General features: G+C 37.5%; 2 protein-coding genes across 3 annotated transcripts in view; one reads left to right on the top strand and one right to left on the bottom strand.

Moving 5' to 3' along the window:
- Positions 1-310: 310 nt before the first annotated feature.
- fut11 (fucosyltransferase 11 (alpha (1,3) fucosyltransferase)) lies at positions 311-11,002 on the top strand. 2 transcript variants are annotated; one of them, XM_048176119.1, is made up of 5 exons: positions 319-464; positions 2,338-2,433; positions 4,215-4,887; positions 7,094-7,716; positions 10,076-11,002. In XM_048176119.1, the coding sequence occupies exons 3-5, from the start codon at positions 4,222-4,224 to the stop codon at positions 10,221-10,223; spliced, it is 1,437 nt and encodes a 478-aa protein (XP_048032076.1). In that variant the 5' UTR covers positions 319-464; positions 2,338-2,433; positions 4,215-4,221; the 3' UTR covers positions 10,224-11,002. The 2 variants fall into 2 exon arrangements, with proteins under 2 accessions (XP_048032075.1, XP_048032076.1); XM_048176118.1 differs by lacking the exon at positions 2,338-2,433 and having other exon boundaries at positions 311-464.
- znf185 (zinc finger protein 185 with LIM domain) overlaps positions 10,982-17,035 on the bottom strand; it is an 18,624-nt gene continuing 12,570 nt past the window's right edge. The window contains 10 exon segments of the mRNA XM_048176120.1: positions 10,982-11,480; positions 11,664-11,766; positions 13,564-13,653; positions 14,078-14,128; positions 14,229-14,297; positions 15,398-15,424; positions 15,764-15,823; positions 15,955-16,005; positions 16,102-16,137; positions 16,243-16,293. Coding sequence (XP_048032077.1) covers positions 11,382-11,480; positions 11,664-11,766; positions 13,564-13,653; positions 14,078-14,128; positions 14,229-14,297; positions 15,398-15,424; positions 15,764-15,823; positions 15,955-16,005; positions 16,102-16,137; positions 16,243-16,293 — 637 coding nt within the window. The 3' untranslated portion in view covers positions 10,982-11,381.

Raw genomic sequence — 17,035 nt, 5'->3', positions numbered from 1 at the left:
TACACAAAGCAAAATTCATGTCAGCTAGACTGTTTCCAGTCACACTTTATTCTCGAAAAGAAACAATCGTTACGTAAGACATCTCTGTCTTATATTATATATCAAATATTAGATTTTATAGATTTATTTGTGATGGCTCTGTATTCCTCTACTGTAAATTCAAGTATAAAGAGTGTTCAACCAATTCATTTTAATGTATATATTTTATTTTTAATGTTATTTGATTTCACAAGTTGAGATTATATTACATACAAATGCATAGTTTTATGCATAATAACTGCAGTTCTTCTGTTTTCAATTCTCATCCAGAACTCTAGGTGGCAGTAATGCTCAGCTTTTCCCACTGTCATTCCTCAAAGCAGGAAGAACATTCATGCCACAACAGCATCCTGTGTCCATCCTGTGCTTCAGGAGGAAAAACAGTGGGAATGCAACAACACAACATGCGTCTGTCCTGAACTAAAGTAAGAAAGCACGAGGTCAGATCGTGTTATATGGAAAACGAGCGTCTGTCTTTGTGGGAAATGTGTTTGTAGATTTTTTTGGCTGTGCTTGTAACCTAAAAAGCATTTTTGGAAATAATAGTTGCATATGATGCCCAAAATTATTTTTATGTCGGCTGCTTACTGAATTTTGGGACAATGATACTCAAAAATGATGACTGAATTAGGCACCTTAGTAGGTTTTGAGAGCACAGTGGCCAAAATATTGTATAGGCAGCTGACTGTGTTTTGAAATAGAGCCTTTTCTGTTTGTTCACTGCATGTTTATTACTGCACTTGTGCCTAAATGTTCTAACGTAATTAGTTAATGGGGCTCAACGCTAAGGATTTTTTAACTCACCCGTTTGGGTCAGTGATTCAGATTTTTACTTGCCCTAACAAAATTTTCAATGGCACGGCTTCAGAAAAATAAAAATAATTGTTTTCGTTGTTTTTGACCCATGTAATATTGTATTCTTAATAAATAATGTTGTTACAACAGACACCAAAATATTAGATACCAGTAAAATTTAACAATTCTTGATTCCAATTTCTATACAACAGCAAAAACTACTAGGCTAACTATCAAGTTCAAATAAACAAATTACAAGCAATGGACAGAACAAAGATGCAAATGAAATAAACAGTGATTTAAGTTCTTCAGGTAAGTCTAACAGTATTATTCAAGTAAGAAATACTTGGAGCCCTGCACATTGACACAAATTAAAGGGATAGTTCATCCTAAAATAAAAATTAAAGGTGCAATATGTAAGAATTTTGCATTAAAATATCCAAAAACCACTAGGCCAGTGTTATATATTTTGTTCACTGAACTACTTACACTATCTCAAATGTTTCCAACTATTTGTAAATCGTGAGAAAATTGCAATTTTAACCAAGGCTCCGGGACGTGTGAGGAGTCGCCTGTCAATTGCATCATACCCGCGTTACTCTCGGTTTCTGGTTTTATTTTGTAGAAACCATGAAAACACCAAAGACGCTTTAATATATTACATGTTTTAATAGGCAAGGGAACAACTGTTTTGATATATTTATAGACAGAGAACTAATTATTGTTATATAGCTCAACACATTTAGTCTTATTGTTTAAATCTAATTTTCTTGAATTTTTGCGAGTACCATGCTTTACCATGCCTCAGAGAAAAACACTATTTTGTCAAGTAGCTAGCATAGCATAATCAGATGCAGTTTTATTTTTAGCAACAGTAATACAGAATTTTCTCCATCATACAATACGTTTTAAAATGAATTACATGCCATTTATCAACACAAGCCATCCAGCATTTAATATGATATTCTAATATCGATCTATCTGCATTGTGCAACAGTGTCTCACAGCAGCTGCCAAGCAAACGCACAGAGTAATGTTATAACATAATTTTCAACACACTCAAATGTATCTAATATGATAAACAGAGCTGTGTTACCTCATACTCATGACCGGAAAAGCAGAAGCAGCGGTGGTGACTGTGGCATAATAAAAGCTCCGCTGCTCGCGGCGTGTGTGCGCAATCGCTCCAGCGGCCTCGTTCAGCTCCCACAACACTCGGCCCTGCTCTGCTTCATACTACAGTAACATTAATAATCGCATCCATGAACATGAGTTCTTCCAGAGTCCTATCCCGATTATTTCCACCGGCTGTGAGGTGAAGACCACATGTCCCAAGATTTCGCGCTCAAACTTGGCGTCATCAAGCTACGCCTTTGTTTTGAATAGGCCTCTAGCGACCTCTAGCGGACAGAAAATTCGACATATTGCACCTTTAAGTCATAATTTATTCACCCTGGTGTTGTTCTAATGCTGTATGCCCTTCTTTCTTTTTTGGACCTCAAGGAGAATTTTTTTTTTTCCTCACAACTTGTGTGTTTTTCTGGGCAAGTCGGAATGAACTACGGCGCTTATAGAATCTCATGAAAACCAACGGGCAAGGTCAGAATTTTCATTTAATAATGCATTAAATTTCGGTTTGTTCACCAAACCCTATCGTAAACCCACAGAACACTTGGAATATACAGCACGTCGCATGGAATCATTCTGTGATCATTTTGCGTCTTTTTTTTTTTTTACCTTGATGCTGGTCGCTATTCTTAAAAATTCTTTTTGGCCACGATTTACTAATTCCTTCAATTGATTTAGTAAAACGTGGCCACGATTTAGTAAAACAAGGGAATAAATCATTATATTGTGCACACAATTTTTGTAAAATCAGGGAATTAATTAGTAAATCGTGGTGACATATTTGCACGTCATGGGAATGTTAATTTATGGCCACGATATACATATTTTTTCATACATATTCAAGTAATCCAATGTAAGATAACACAGCATAGTCTTCACTGTCTGAATTAAATATAAATGAATCCTCATTAAAGTCACAGTGAAATCAGAATTAACATTTCTTTCTTTTTTTATGGAATATTACATCTTTTTTTTGTAATTCAACATTTCTCCTCTGATGATGTGTTTACTGGTGCGGGGGTGGAGCAACCTGTCGCTCACATGAGATCCACCAATTGCAAACCATAACCATCCAATCAATTCCCCACAGACAAAATCAGGCTCTGCCTGCCCTAATTTTTTTTCTTGTTCCAGAAGCCGTTTCACTCAAATACAGTACAGTCCAAAAGTTTGGAACCACTAAGATTTTTAATGTTTTTAAAAGAAGTTTCGTCTGCTCACCAAGGCTACATTTATTTAATTAAAAATACAGTAAAAAACAGTAATATTGTGAAATATTATTACAATTTAAAATAACTGTTTTCTATTTGAATATATTTGACAAAGTAATTTATTCCTGTGATGGCAAAGCTGAATTTTCAGCATCATTACTTCAGTCTTCAGTGTCACATGATCCTTCAGAAATCATTCTAATATGCTGATCTGCTGCTCAAGAAACATTTAATGTGTACAATTGTACAAAATATTTGTGTACAATTTTTTTTTTTTCAGGATTATTTGATGAATAGAAAGTTCAAAAGAACAGTGTTTATCTGAAATCTAATCTTTTGTAACATTATAAATGTCTTTACTGCCACTTTTGATTGATTTAATGCATCCTTGCTGAATAAAAGTATTCATTTCTTTAATTTCTTTTCAAAAAAATAAAAATAAAAATTCTTACTGACCCCAAGCTTTTGAACGGTAGTGTATAATGCTACAGAAGCTTTGTATTTCAGATAAATGCTGTTCTTTTGAACTTTCTATTCATCAAGGAATCCTGAAAAAAAAGTACACAACTGTTTTCAACATTGAAAATAATCATAAATGTTTATTGAGCAGCAAATCAGCATATTAGAATGATTTCTGAAGGATCATGTGACACTGAAGACTGGAGTAACGATGCTGAAAATTCAGCTTTGCATCACAGGAATAAATTACTTTGTCAAATATATTTAAATAGTACACAGTTATTTTAAATTGTAATAATATTTCACAATATTACTGTTTTTTTACTGTATTTTTAATTAAATAAATGTAGCCTTGGTGAGCAGACGAAACTTCTTTTAAAAACATTAAAAATCTTAGTGGTTCCAAACTTTTGGACTGTACTGTATATGTCTGAATAGGAAAGAAAATCTTATCACAACTTTTGTTTCATGCTGACTAATAATATCCAGTCCAATGTAAGTGCTTGAACTTACTTGAACTACATCGCAACAGTTTAAGGGTGAACAGAAGCTTCAATCCAGTGTCCTTTTTTTTTTATTCAGGTAGACTATGGCGCTCTGCCTGTGGTTTATTGTGGTGGTCCCGCTATGCTGCTGGGGACAGGGTCAAGTGGACACAGGGGACAGTGTTGTTTTCCAGCCCCAGAGTGCTCTCACTGACATGGAGTTTGCCACTGTGAGCACCTACCGCGGCCCCGGAAACACTGACCCTCGGCCCAATAAAGACCTTCCCATCCTTCTGTGGTGGAGCTCCAATCTCTTCCCACACTTCCCAGGAGATACAGAGCGTGTGGACTGTGCCCGCTCGTCCTGCCTAGTCACAAGCAACCGTAAAGTTCAACTTTATGGTCGCACGGCATCCATTATTTTCTACGGCACAGACTTCCGTGCCTACGAGGCTCCATTGCCTCGTATGCCCCATCAAACTTGGGCACTTTTCCATGAAGAGTCTCCAATGAATAACTACCTTCTGTCTCACAGTGTTGGGATCAGGCTGTTTAACTACACAGCCACGTTCAGGAGGGAGTCAGACTATCCCTTAACGCTGCAGTGGTTGCCCTCGCTGGATTATCTTCTGACACCGACGGCAGTCCCTTTGCAGGAGAAGAACCGCTGGCGACGGGCCGGTCTGGCCCCTGTGCTCTACATGCAGTCCCACTGTGATGTGCCTTCAGACCGCGACCGCTATGTTCAAGAGCTGATGAAGTATATAGAGGTAAATACATACAATTATTTTTCAAACATTAGAAAAATTAAGTGGTCGCAAGTACCTTAGCGACCACTTAAAACAGCTTAGCGACACACAAGCAGCCACCCAGAACCCCATCAGTTATCAGCGCATTAAAGGGGACCTATTATGCAAAATTCACTTTTATATTATTTTTGAACATGAGCCATTCAGGAATGTACTTTAAAGGATTAGTTCACTTTCAAATTAAATTTTCCTGATAATTTACTCACCCCCATGTCATCCAAGATGTTCATGTTTTTCTTTCTTCAGTCTAAAAGAAATTAAGGTTTTTGATGAAAACATTCCAGGATTTTTCTCCTTATAATAGACTTCAATGGACTCCAGACGGTTGAAGGTCAAAATTACAGTTTCAGTGCAGCTTTAAAGTGTTCTACACGATCCCAGACGAGGAATAAGGTTCTTATCTAGAGAAATCATCAATCATTTTCTAAAAAAAACCCCATAAATGCTCATCTTGATCTAGCTCTCTTCTTCTCTATTAGAATTCCGGCAGTGTAGACACTGCTAAGTGTATTACTGCCCTCCACAGGTCAAAGTTTGAACTAAATTGTCATATACAATATGCTAGTGCAAGTATATAACGATTTATATATAATTTTTGATTTTTTTTTAGAAAATAAGCGATGGTTTCTCTAGATAAGACCCTTATTCCTCGTCTGGGATCGTGTAGAACGCTTTGAAGCTGCACTGAAACTGTAATTTTGACCTTCAGCCGTTTGGAGGCCATTGAAGTCCACTATATGGAGAAAAATCCTGGAATGTTTTCATCAAAAACCTTCAATTTCTTTTCGACTGAAGAGAGAAGGACATGGACATGGACATCTTGGATGACATGGGGGTGAGTAAATTATCAGGAAATTTTAATTTGAAAGTGAACTAATCCTTTAATGTGACATCACATTGGAACAGGCCCCACCCACGAGTGGCAACGTAATCTGCTCTATTAGCTTAGCTCCTCCCCTGAGTGAGCTGCTGTGCAGTCCGCCATGTTTATCTCCTTGCCAGAGCATTTAACAGCAGCATTCAAGTAATAATAATAATAATAATAATAATAAAATTTATTTTATAAAGAGCCTTTAAAAGCAGATTCTCAAAGTGCTGTACACAAAATGATCAATCCATAGCTCAAGTAATAAAAGTAAACCAACAAACATTTGCTAGTTTAAAAAAATGTCATAGGTCTGAGCTTCCCTAAGTTCAAAAGCAGTGTTGGGCAGTAACTAGTTACTGCACATACTGTTTTTCCCCTACTATATAGTAGGGAAGTATGTGATTTCGGAAGCAGCCTTACATTGTAAAACTGTGCTGCCCCCATAGTATCAGAATATATGCCTGATTATTATTGATTCAGTTTATATAGAGGTCTGTGTTTTGGATGAATGTCTTTGTGGAGCACTGCCTCACCTACCCTTACAGACAAGCCTCGGCTGTTCTGGTCCTCTATTTTGATTGGCTGAGCCACGTTCGAAGCCATCGTGAAATACCCTATATACAGCACACCCACCTGTGACCTCATTACATCAGTATTATTATCACTGTCCCATTGTCCCTTCTTTTTGTTGCTTGGCAATTACTACATTTTTGTTGCTATGTGTTTATTTTATGAAACCTTGCCAGCTATTATAGTAACCATTTTATAAAATCAATAAGCCTAGCAGTATTGCCAAGTCTGCGGTTTTCCTATGGAATTGGGCTTATTTAACAGTGCTGCTGCGGGTTGTTTTTCATGTCCATGGGATGAAGCGACCCCAATAACATGATATTTCGCCACTGAAATGCTAATTTTACCTGGGGAACACCACCAAAAAATGTGGATTTTACCCCACGGGACACGATTTTTACTGGGGGACCCCCCTAAAGAGTGATTGGGCTAGTTTTGAGTTGCAATTGGGTGGGTTTTGTTGTAAAAACCTGCAGCCCTGAAGTCTAGTGAAGAAGTGGTTTAGAATAGCTATGTGTCATGCCTAACAACGCCCCTGTTGTATAATCACTGTAAACCACTGCATCATAGGGCTTATTTCTTTACTGTATCGTTCATAACTTCTGGAAAGAAATTAAGACTGCATGTGCATGTGTTGAGCACCTTTGTTAGTGCACACTATCAAATGAAGTATACTTTGAAAGGCTGTGTCTTTGGCTTTGAAACTCATAACTTGTGTCATCTCCTTAGATTGACTCGTATGGGAAGTGCCTTAACAACAGACCCCTTCCTGAACATCTGGAGGACACCAGCACAGCCACTGGTGAGGACAGGCGCTTCATGAACTTCGTCGGTCGTTATAAGTTCCACCTGGCCCTGGAGAACGGCCTGTGCCCGGACTACATGACTGAGAAGCTGTGGCGGCCCATGCACCAGGGTTGTGTTCCCATTTACAGGGGCTCGTCATCAGTGGCCGACTGGCTGCCTAACAATCATTCCGCTATCCTCGTTGACGATTTTCCCTCTCCACGAGAGCTGGCGGAGTTCATAAAGGCTCTGGATCAAGATGACGCAGAGTACTCGCGTTATCTGGAGTTCAAAACGCCCACTCAGATCACTAACCTGCGTCTGCTGGAGGGGCTTGAGAACAGAGAGTGGGGCGTCAATGACATGAGTAAACCAAACTACCTGAACGGGTTTGAGTGCTTTGTGTGCGACCGAGAGAACGAGCGTCTGGCAGCAGTGAAAGCACACAGGAAGAACCCAAAACTAAACCTACCTCCGCAACCAAAGATGGCCAACAGCTCACACATGGGCTGCCCACTGCCCAGTCCTGGATACGGGCCTGTGGAAAGCATTGACCCAAATGACAGGTAAACACAGCTTTCATTCATCACCATTTGATAAATCTGTGCATTTCACACAAAGGGTACAGTGGTGGTCAGAATTATTGGCACCCTTGGTAAATATGATCAAAAATGACTGTAAAAATAAATCTGAATTGTTTATCCTTTTGAACTTTAATTCATAAAATTAGCAAAAATCTAACATTTCATTGAAGGAAAAGAGTTGTAAGTGGGGGTAAAATCAGCATATGAAATAAATGTTTTTCTCCAAAACACTTTGGACACAATTATTGGCACCCTTAGAATATTTTATGAGTAAAATATCTCTGAAGTATATTCCCATTCATATTTAAATTTTTTTTAGCACACCAGGGTGATCATGAACATGAAATTGTCCAGCCGAGACTTCCTGTTCCGCGGGAGTATAAACATGAGGAAACACAAAGGCCAAATTCCCTTAAACATTCATCACAATGAGTAAAACCAAAGAATATAGTTCTGATGTGCAGCAAAAGATTGTTGAGCTTCACAAAATAGAAAGTAGCTGTAAAAAAATAGCTAAAGCATTGAAAATCCCCATTTCCACTATCAGGGCAATAATTGAGAAGTTCCAATCAACTTAAGATGTTACAAATCTGCCTGGAAGAGGACGAGTGTCTAAATCGTAGTAATGCATGGTGAGGAGGAAAGTTTGAGTGGCCAAAGACTCTCCAAGGATCACAGCTGGAGAATTACAGAGATTAGTTGAGTCTTGAGTCTCAGAAAGCCTAAAAAAAAATTATCAAACAGCACCTACATCCCCACAAGTTGTTCGGGAGGGTTTCAAGAAAAATTCTGTGCTCTTATCCAGAAACAATCTCCAGCATATTCAGTTGTCAGACACGACTGGAACTTCAAACGGGACTGGCTTCTATGGTCAGATGAAACTAAAAAAAGAGCTTTTTGGCAGCAAACCCACCAGATGGGTTTGGTGCACACATGGATAAAAAGTACCCCATGCCCACGGTTAAATATACTGCTGGATCTTTAATGTTGTGGGCCTATTTTTCCGCTGGAGGTCCTGGACATCTTGTTCAGATATATGGTATCATGGATTCTATCAAATACCAACAGATAAAAAATCAAAACCTGACCGCTTCTGCTAGAAATCCAACAATGGGCCATGGTTGGATCTTCCATTAGGACAATGATCCAAAACAAACATCAAAACCAACACAAAAATGTGTCAATGAGCCCAAAATGAAGCTTCTGCCATGGCCATCCCAGTCCCCTGACCTGAACCCTAAAGAAAATGAGTGGAGTGAACTGAAGAGAAGAAGCACCAACATGGAGCTGGGAATCTGAAGGATCTGGAGAGATTCTGCATGAAGGAATGGTCTCTGATCTCTTGTCAGGTGTTCTCCAAACTCATCAGGCATTATAGAGGAAGAGTGAGAACTGTTTTCTTGGCAAAAGGAGGTAGCAAAAATTATTGAATAAAAGGGTGCCAATAACTGTGGCCAACATGTTTTGTAGATAAACATTTATTTCATAATGTGACTTTCCCCCCACTTTCAATTCTTTTTCTTCAATGAAAGGTTTTTGCTAAGTTTATGAATTAAAGATCAAAAGGATAAACAATGCAGATTTACTTTTACAGTCATCTTTGATCATATTTACCAAGGGTGCCAATAATTCTGACCACCACTGTATGTTCACACTTGGTAGGGTTGGTTCTATTAAAATGAACTCTGGTGCAATTATGTTAGTGTGGTTCATTTGAATTTAATTCAAATCACATTTATTTGTATAGCATTTTTCACAATATGTATCATTTCAAAGCTGCTTTACAGAAAATGCATGTTTCTGTAAAGCGGTGTGTGTTCAGGGTCCTGTGACCCTGCTGCCCGAATAAGTGTTTCTTGTCCAATGGTCACACCTTAATTTTGCAGTTTCTATAGTATTGCATCCTTCTCATGGGCATTTAATAATTTCTGAGGCGCTATGTTGCCCATTACAATTTGGTACAGGTGTCAGAAACGTGTCTCCTTGCAGCAGATCTTTGTGTGTAACAGAGCAATTCCTGCCTGTTTTGACTCCTACACATTTTATAAGCTCTTCACGAGTTCTCCGCCGGTAAAAATACCATTATATGAACACGCATACAATGAGTATCTTTTGTATCTTTAGGTTCTGTTAAAAATGACAGTGAATGCTATGAAAACCAGAACTAAATGTATTTTTTTTTTTTGGGTCCAGACCAAAAGATCCAAGAGAACTGAACTACAAGTGTGAACACACCCTAAAAAACTAATAACATTTCAAGTTAAATGTGTTGCGACTGCTGTTTCATCTTGTTTTGAGGCATTCGCAGTAGAGTGAAACTGTGTCATGTGTTTGTTCTCAGCTGGCTCCAGATGTGGCCGCAGGACTACTGGCAGAGTCTGGATCAGGCAGAGGGTTTGGAGTCGCTCATCAGACACAACGTGTCAGAGCCGTCGTTACTGTGGCAGCATATACAGAGCATCGCTGTGAGGAGAGCCAGAGGCCAATGAGAGGAGCTCAGGACTCGCCATCCACCTGAGGTGACATCTCAGATCAAAACTTCCTCCGACAGCTCGAGACTCCAAATATTTTTGGCAACAGTTGTATTTTGGCAATCCACCCACGGCGGATGAGCCGTTCTTGAACACAAGAATCATTTGTATTATTTCTAACTAAATGGAAACAATCACAATAATCTCATTACATGTTGATATTTCGCTTCAATACTATGTATTCATAGTGAATGTTCTTCATCTATATGTTACTCTGAGGGCTTCAGCTGATGTTGAGCATCTCACAATCACTCAGGCTTGCTTGCAGCTTGTCACAGATCTCATGGAAGTATATCACTGCAGATGAACATTTATTTGCATGATTGTTTTTAAAAGAATCTCATAAAACAGGTCAGGTCGTACAATATAGCATTTTTTCACATTACTGTATTGGAAATTTGGGGGGAGGCTTTTTATTGTCTAAAGTCCTAAATGGGTTATTTTCTAGAAGCAAAATATAACTTCTTTTCATTTTTGGCTGATATGACCTGCACTTGTTCTTGAATGATTCAAGAGATTCTCCTACACAAGTTGAATAGGAGAATCTCATGAATTATTCAAGAACAAGTGCAGGTCATATATCAGCCAAAAATTAAAAGAAAAGCTAAGGCTAAGACCTGTTGTTTTATATTGTAAGTGTTTGCATACCTCAGTATTTTTTATGCAATATTTATATATATTTATATTTTCTATTGCACAGTCTTGTAACAAATCAATAAAAGGAGAAAACAACTTTATTCATGAGATGTTGCTTTACAGTAATTGTGAAGAGAGATGCAGGATACATATTCATAACAATGAAATATCGGTAATATCATTTCCTTAAAATGGTTTCTGATGATTAAATACACAAATACATTCTTGTTGTCCTGATGACTAAACATTTAAAGGAACAGAATAAAAAAACAAATCCTGTAACAAGCGTTCCTACTATTCTAGCACTAGAAAACCTTTTAATAAACATATTCAGAAGGTATTCTACAGTATATGCTTACATCTTTTGTATCAGTAATGAAGAGGAACTTGTTTTGCGTCAGAAAAAAATTCTAATCTCTGTTCAAATAAGCTAGTCGTCCATATTGTTACGGGTATTTCAGGCGGCGTAAGCAGATCTTCTTATAGCACATTGGAATAGCAGCTCTCACAGTGGACTGTCCCACGGTGGAGAAACATGTTGTAGAGCAAATCTCCCATTGGTTTACTGCAAATACCACACTAAGGTGGGGGGAAAAGAAATTCAATATACATTTTCGTTACACCATGTTGTCATATATCATTAAGTACAGTAGGGTAGTGTATCCCAAACAAGCTAAAATGCATCCAGCATATTGTAACATACAAATTAGAGAGGTGTCTGGGAAAAGAGAGTCCTTTGTGTGAGCGGATATTGTTGCGTACCTTAAAGCAGTGTGGGTGACAGGATATGTTAAGGTGCTCAATGGTAATTTTGGCATCATTTCCCACCAGTTCTCCACAGTATGTACAGGGAGTAACATCTCTTCTAAAGACAAAATGAGGTCATTAGTTAGGGCTCATATTACAAAATAACAACTTCCTATTTATTCCCTCCACACTGCTTGTGCAGTAAGTGATACTAGGGCTGAGTTCTCAAATGTAATCAATTCTTAAATCCCCAAAATCGATCTTTCAGTCTGTGCCGTTTTCAGTTGATAAATGAACAAAACTTTGTAGTGTCTCCCATCCCATAAATCACTTTATTTGTTATATGAAACAAAGTCTAAGCTTTCAAATTCTGTCCATTTTTATGTCAAACAATGTTGTTTTGCCACTCTTTAACGTGGTTTGGCGGATCGCTGGAGTGTCTGTTCAACCAAACCGGCAGCACGAAGCACACATGAACTGATCATTTCTTCCTCTTTTCTACTAGTTACAGCATGAAATAAACACGACTGAACATTAGAAGGTATGTTGAAAGATACAGTATATGAGTACAACCAAAGACTATAATAACACACAAGACGTGTCACTCGTATTGTTTTGAATGGGTGTAACGCGCAATATGGCGGAATAAGTCCCGCCTTCTAAATAAGATCCAATCGCGACTGGTAAAGTCATCGCGTCACTGCAGCAGCCGTTAGAAGCACCGGTTTCTATAGAAACAGTCAGACGCGCGCCTCCGAAGAGACGCGCATTTAGGTCTGCGCATGCGCATTAGCTTGATCCAGCCTGAAAAATACTTTTTTTTTGTCATGATTCGAGCGTTTAGAAACTAAATTTATGAGCCGGTTGTTGTTAGATTTCATTGTTGATTTCAAATATGAAATTTAATCGTAAGGTTGGCGAACAGTTTTGGAGAATTTGATGTTTCCCCATTCAAAGAGATTGCATGATGCCCGAGAGGCGTTTCAAAGATGGCCGCCGAGTGAAATGACTTGTCTTAAAGGGACTTTGGTGCAACTCAACTTCCATATCGAGTCTCATGTAATCGCTCAATCAGTGTTTCAACCACGGAAAGCTTGTAAACAATGTCACTTAATGTTACATTTACCTCAGAAAATCCATTTAATGTCCATAAACTCGATGGTTAACAAGAAAAATAACTCTAGAGAGCAGCATTTTGATAGATCTATGCACTACATTGCATGTTCGTTCTATTTTTACTTAGCCTGTTCTTCAATATTCAATGTATGTTTGAATAAATATGTCATATTTTTTTGACAGCCAACATTTAAATGTTTATATTTCAAAAAAATAAGTAGAAACATAATTATTTTGTTAAAATGTTAATATTATAAAAACTTCCTTGTTGCTTGTTTCTTAAATGTGTAATTTAAGTGCCTAAACAAATCAATTAACCTTTAACATTATAGTAATGTACCAACTTGGGTTCCCTGTATAGTTTAGAGCATTAGCTGATTTTTTTTTTTTTTTGGGGGGGAGGATATTTGCTATGTACTGTACCTGATATATACCCCAATCAAAATTGAATCAAACTGAATTGAAATCTGAACTGAATCTAAACGCAAGATTGTGAAGTGAAATGTACGCTGCATTAACATATAAAAGAGCACCGGTCAGCATCCAAATGCTTTACTTGAGAACGGCAAGTGGCAGGAATTGCTTAGATTTCCAGATAGCTGCAGTACTCCGACTCTCTGCCACAAGGAAAAATGCGTATATCTGCTTAGACCCTGACGTGCTGCTGACGTGCTGTCCTCGTCAAAGATTGGCGTGGATTTTAGCGTGCGTACTCGCGATTTTTAAAAACGAGGCCCCCATGTTTCTGGGGTTGCTGTATATGTGGCATACTGTATGTTCTGTGATATATAAACGTTACCTGGGGTAGTAGCTGGGGCTGCTGTAGTTGTAGCTGGAGGTTGTTGAAGACACATAGTCAGTGGTACTGTATGAGGGATAGTCAGAGCTGCTGTATGAGGGAAGACAAAACATGTTTATAGTAGACGACATTGTTTTGATTCACAGATTACTATTCTATGATCTACTGCACAAGCAGCTCTGCACTGTTATTTTATGGCATGATGTAACAGTTCTAATAAAAACAGGTCGCAGGTCTGTACTCCGGGTCCTGATCACCCTGTCAAGATTTATTTTGTGCATCACTGTACAGAAGTATCCCTTACATAAGCCCACTGAGGGTGATGCAATGCAGTTCATGGTCATTTTAATTTTGATTTTTGGAATATTTCTGTTGCTTTTGTATCATATGCAAGCAATTTTGGTACTGTGTTGAGTCTTAAATCTGGGTCCTGAAGCAAACCAATTGAGAACCGCTGAGCAAAATCACTATGATGGTGAAGAATTATTGTAAGAAAATAATGCCTCCAGCTTACCTGCCATCAAGAGGTGAATTGTTCACATATTCCTTAACAAAGACAAACCCCCTAGAAAACAGAACAATGGAGATCAGGCATTCAACAGGATGTCACTTTTAGGTTATAATAATCAGGTTAAACATTCAGCATTCATTGGAATAACACATACTTCTTGGATTCAGAGTCTGGTAACTTCTCCGGGACAGAACTCTCCACTGTTTGGGTGCTGGTTTTGTTACTACAAGACCAAAATAGTATGTGAATAATCTCATCTCAGACAGCATGAGACACCTGTGCACTATCACACAACGAGCAGTAGAAGCTTCTTTTGTACTTTGAATGTTAATCATATGTAATTATGACTGTTTAGTTTGACTGCAATAATGTGATCTGCGGAAGCACAAGTGAATGGTGAAAATAAGAGTGAAAGTCGGCATTTTTAAAGTATCTGTCTTTGTTAAGGCACCATTTCAGTAAGATCTTTGAAGAAACAATGAGTAACCCAAGACGTAAAACAGGGCTATACTTATTTAGCTGTTGTCCTAGTAAACCCGTCCTATATTTTTGCTCCAGTGCTTTGTTTCTTAATGCTAAACAGGAAAAGCTAGTTTAGCCCTATTGACCAATATATGAGTATTACATGATAGTTTGACCAGATCGAATGAGTAATGCTTGTTAATTTAAAACATTTCTGATATTATAATTCCTCTTTTATTTATTTTTTTATTATTTTTTTGGAAATAACATCCTTAAGGTAGATCAAGACTTCAAAGAGCCCCAAAAAGTATGTTAATACAAAAATGAAACGTTATATATGAGGTTGGGAACTCAGATTTCTTGTACAAATTGTGTAATAAATTAATAATGATAATATACAAGTAAATCATTGTGTAATATTTGTAAAAACATATGCTCTTATGTGTGCATAAAAATACATAAATTTATTTTTAAATATCTTTTATCTTCCACGACAGAATTATTTAAAAAATTAAAAAAAAAAAAAATGTTAAAAAAAAATTGTTGAAACTTTCCCCCTCAATAACCTTTTGTATTTTATTGAAAAACATAAGAATCAGAATCTTGAATCTTGAATCAGAAAAAAACATGTTTAATTAATTGTTTGAAGTTAAATAGCGTTTATATAATTATGGCAGTAATCTTATCAAAGAATAATTTTTAATTTTTAAAATGTATGTTCTGTTTAATTACCCATATAAATAAGGGGATTTTCTTGCATTATTGTTTTGCACACTTAAATATTATAAAACAATGTTTTTATGAGTTATGAAAGACTTTATATTTGCAGTGTAAGTCCACTCAAATAACAGCAGCTCTTACCCGTCCATGACTGTGCTCCACTCGCTCCTGTGAAGAAAGCAAATGTTGCTTTTAAAAGTGATCCAGTGATACGAAGCCTAGTTTTATTTGTGTGTGTGAGCACACGTGTGAAAGAGCGTTTGATACTGTGTGTGTGAGAGTTTATCTGCAGCTCAGGTGGAGTTTTAGGGTTGGGTTTGACTCAAACTACTTTGCTACTTCTGCCTCCGGTACTTTAACCCATTGTGTTATTGACTTTTCATAGCAAAGATCTCCATGCAAACAATATGAATCAACACAGACAGGTCCAAGTGTTCTCAAGAAATGAGTTGTGCTAACAGAGACGTGCTTCTGGAGTAACAAACAGATCTTTTCTAAATGAATTACCTATTAGTGTCAAATGGAATGGCATCTTCAGCCAAGGAAGCCAAAACATCTGGTGGCATACTATCAATAAAATACAAAATATCCTGATTAATATTTCTGTTCAATTGTGTAAAATGACATTCTGAACAATTTTTATATTATAAGTTAAATTAAATTAAAAACAGTCCATGTGAATTGATTTATATACTCACTCAGCAACCAAGTCTATAGGATTCTGAAAATGATTGATTGTATCTGTGGAACTGAACATCAAAATATACACTATTATGACAAACCGTAGCATGGTAAACATCATAAAGTTAGCTAACAGAGCCTGATTAACTGATCTGCAGAATCACCTCGAGTCCAGTACAGGAGGACGGTACCATTGAGGACTATGAAAGAGACAAGCAGGCAGAGAAAGAGGCGTTAGCTGCCATGTGTGCACAGATGACTGTTAAACACTGAGAATCGCTAGTTAGAATGTTTAGAAGCATTACCTCTTTGTGGGCTCACCCTCTGCCCGTATTGGATCAAGTATATCAGCTGAGCTGAAAAATAAACAATTTCACACAGCTTTCACACTGAGCTCAGAAACATGCGCTGTCGCATGCAAAGTGAATGTGTGATGTGTTCAACAGGCTGTATTTTCCTGCAGGCTGTAGTGTGTATGATCAACACAATGCTCTACAGTCTACACATTTTCAGTCTCTTAGCAAATAGATTATGAGAATTCATGTATATTTGGGTGGCTTTCATGACATCTCAAACTTTTTCTTCTGCTTATATGATGTCAAGTGCAACCACTACACTGTTCTTATGTAAATAACACATTAGCGTGTATTACTAATGCACCACATTTAAAAGATAACTATGGGAAAGATGTTCACTGAGTAACCACTTAAAGTATTAGTTCACCCAAAAATGAAAATTCTGTCATTAATTACTCACCATCATGTCGTTCCAAACCCGCAAGACCTTCATTCATCTTCAGAACACAAATTAAGATGTTTTTGATGAAATCCAAGGGGGGGGGGTTTTATCTCCAATTGAAAGCAACTAAATTACCACATTCAAGGTCCAGAGAAGTAGTAAAGACATTGTTAAAATAGTCAACGTGACTACAGTAGTTCAATCTTAACGTTATGAAGCGATGAAAATACTACTTTGTGCCCAAAAACAAAACAAAACTAATGACTTATTCAACAATTTCCTCTCTACCCTTTCATTGTCCTACGCAGTTTACTTTGAAGACACACTGCAGAGCTTCTGTGTTCTACGTCAGAACTCTAT

This window comes from Megalobrama amblycephala, linkage group LG23 (assembly GCF_018812025.1).
Source record: "Megalobrama amblycephala isolate DHTTF-2021 linkage group LG23, ASM1881202v1, whole genome shotgun sequence".
Lineage (NCBI taxonomy): Eukaryota > Metazoa > Chordata > Actinopteri > Cypriniformes > Xenocyprididae > Megalobrama > Megalobrama amblycephala.
The sequence above is the reverse complement of the archived record's forward strand: the minus strand, read 5'-3'. Positions and strand labels throughout refer to the sequence as shown.

What these genes read in the sequence shown, in the direction of transcription:
- fut11 (XM_048176118.1), top strand. Translation starts at nt 4,222, where the DNA reads ATGGCGCTCTGCCTGTGGTTTATTGTGGTGGTCCCGCTATGCTGCTGG. An exon ending in AGCTGATGAAGTATATAGAG is followed by an intron (nt 4,888 to 7,093) that starts GTAAATACATAC and finishes TCATCTCCTTAG; the next exon opens with ATTGACTCGTATGGGAAGTG. An exon ending in AGCATTGACCCAAATGACAG is followed by an intron (nt 7,717 to 10,075) that starts GTAAACACAGCT and finishes GTTTGTTCTCAG; the next exon opens with CTGGCTCCAGATGTGGCCGC.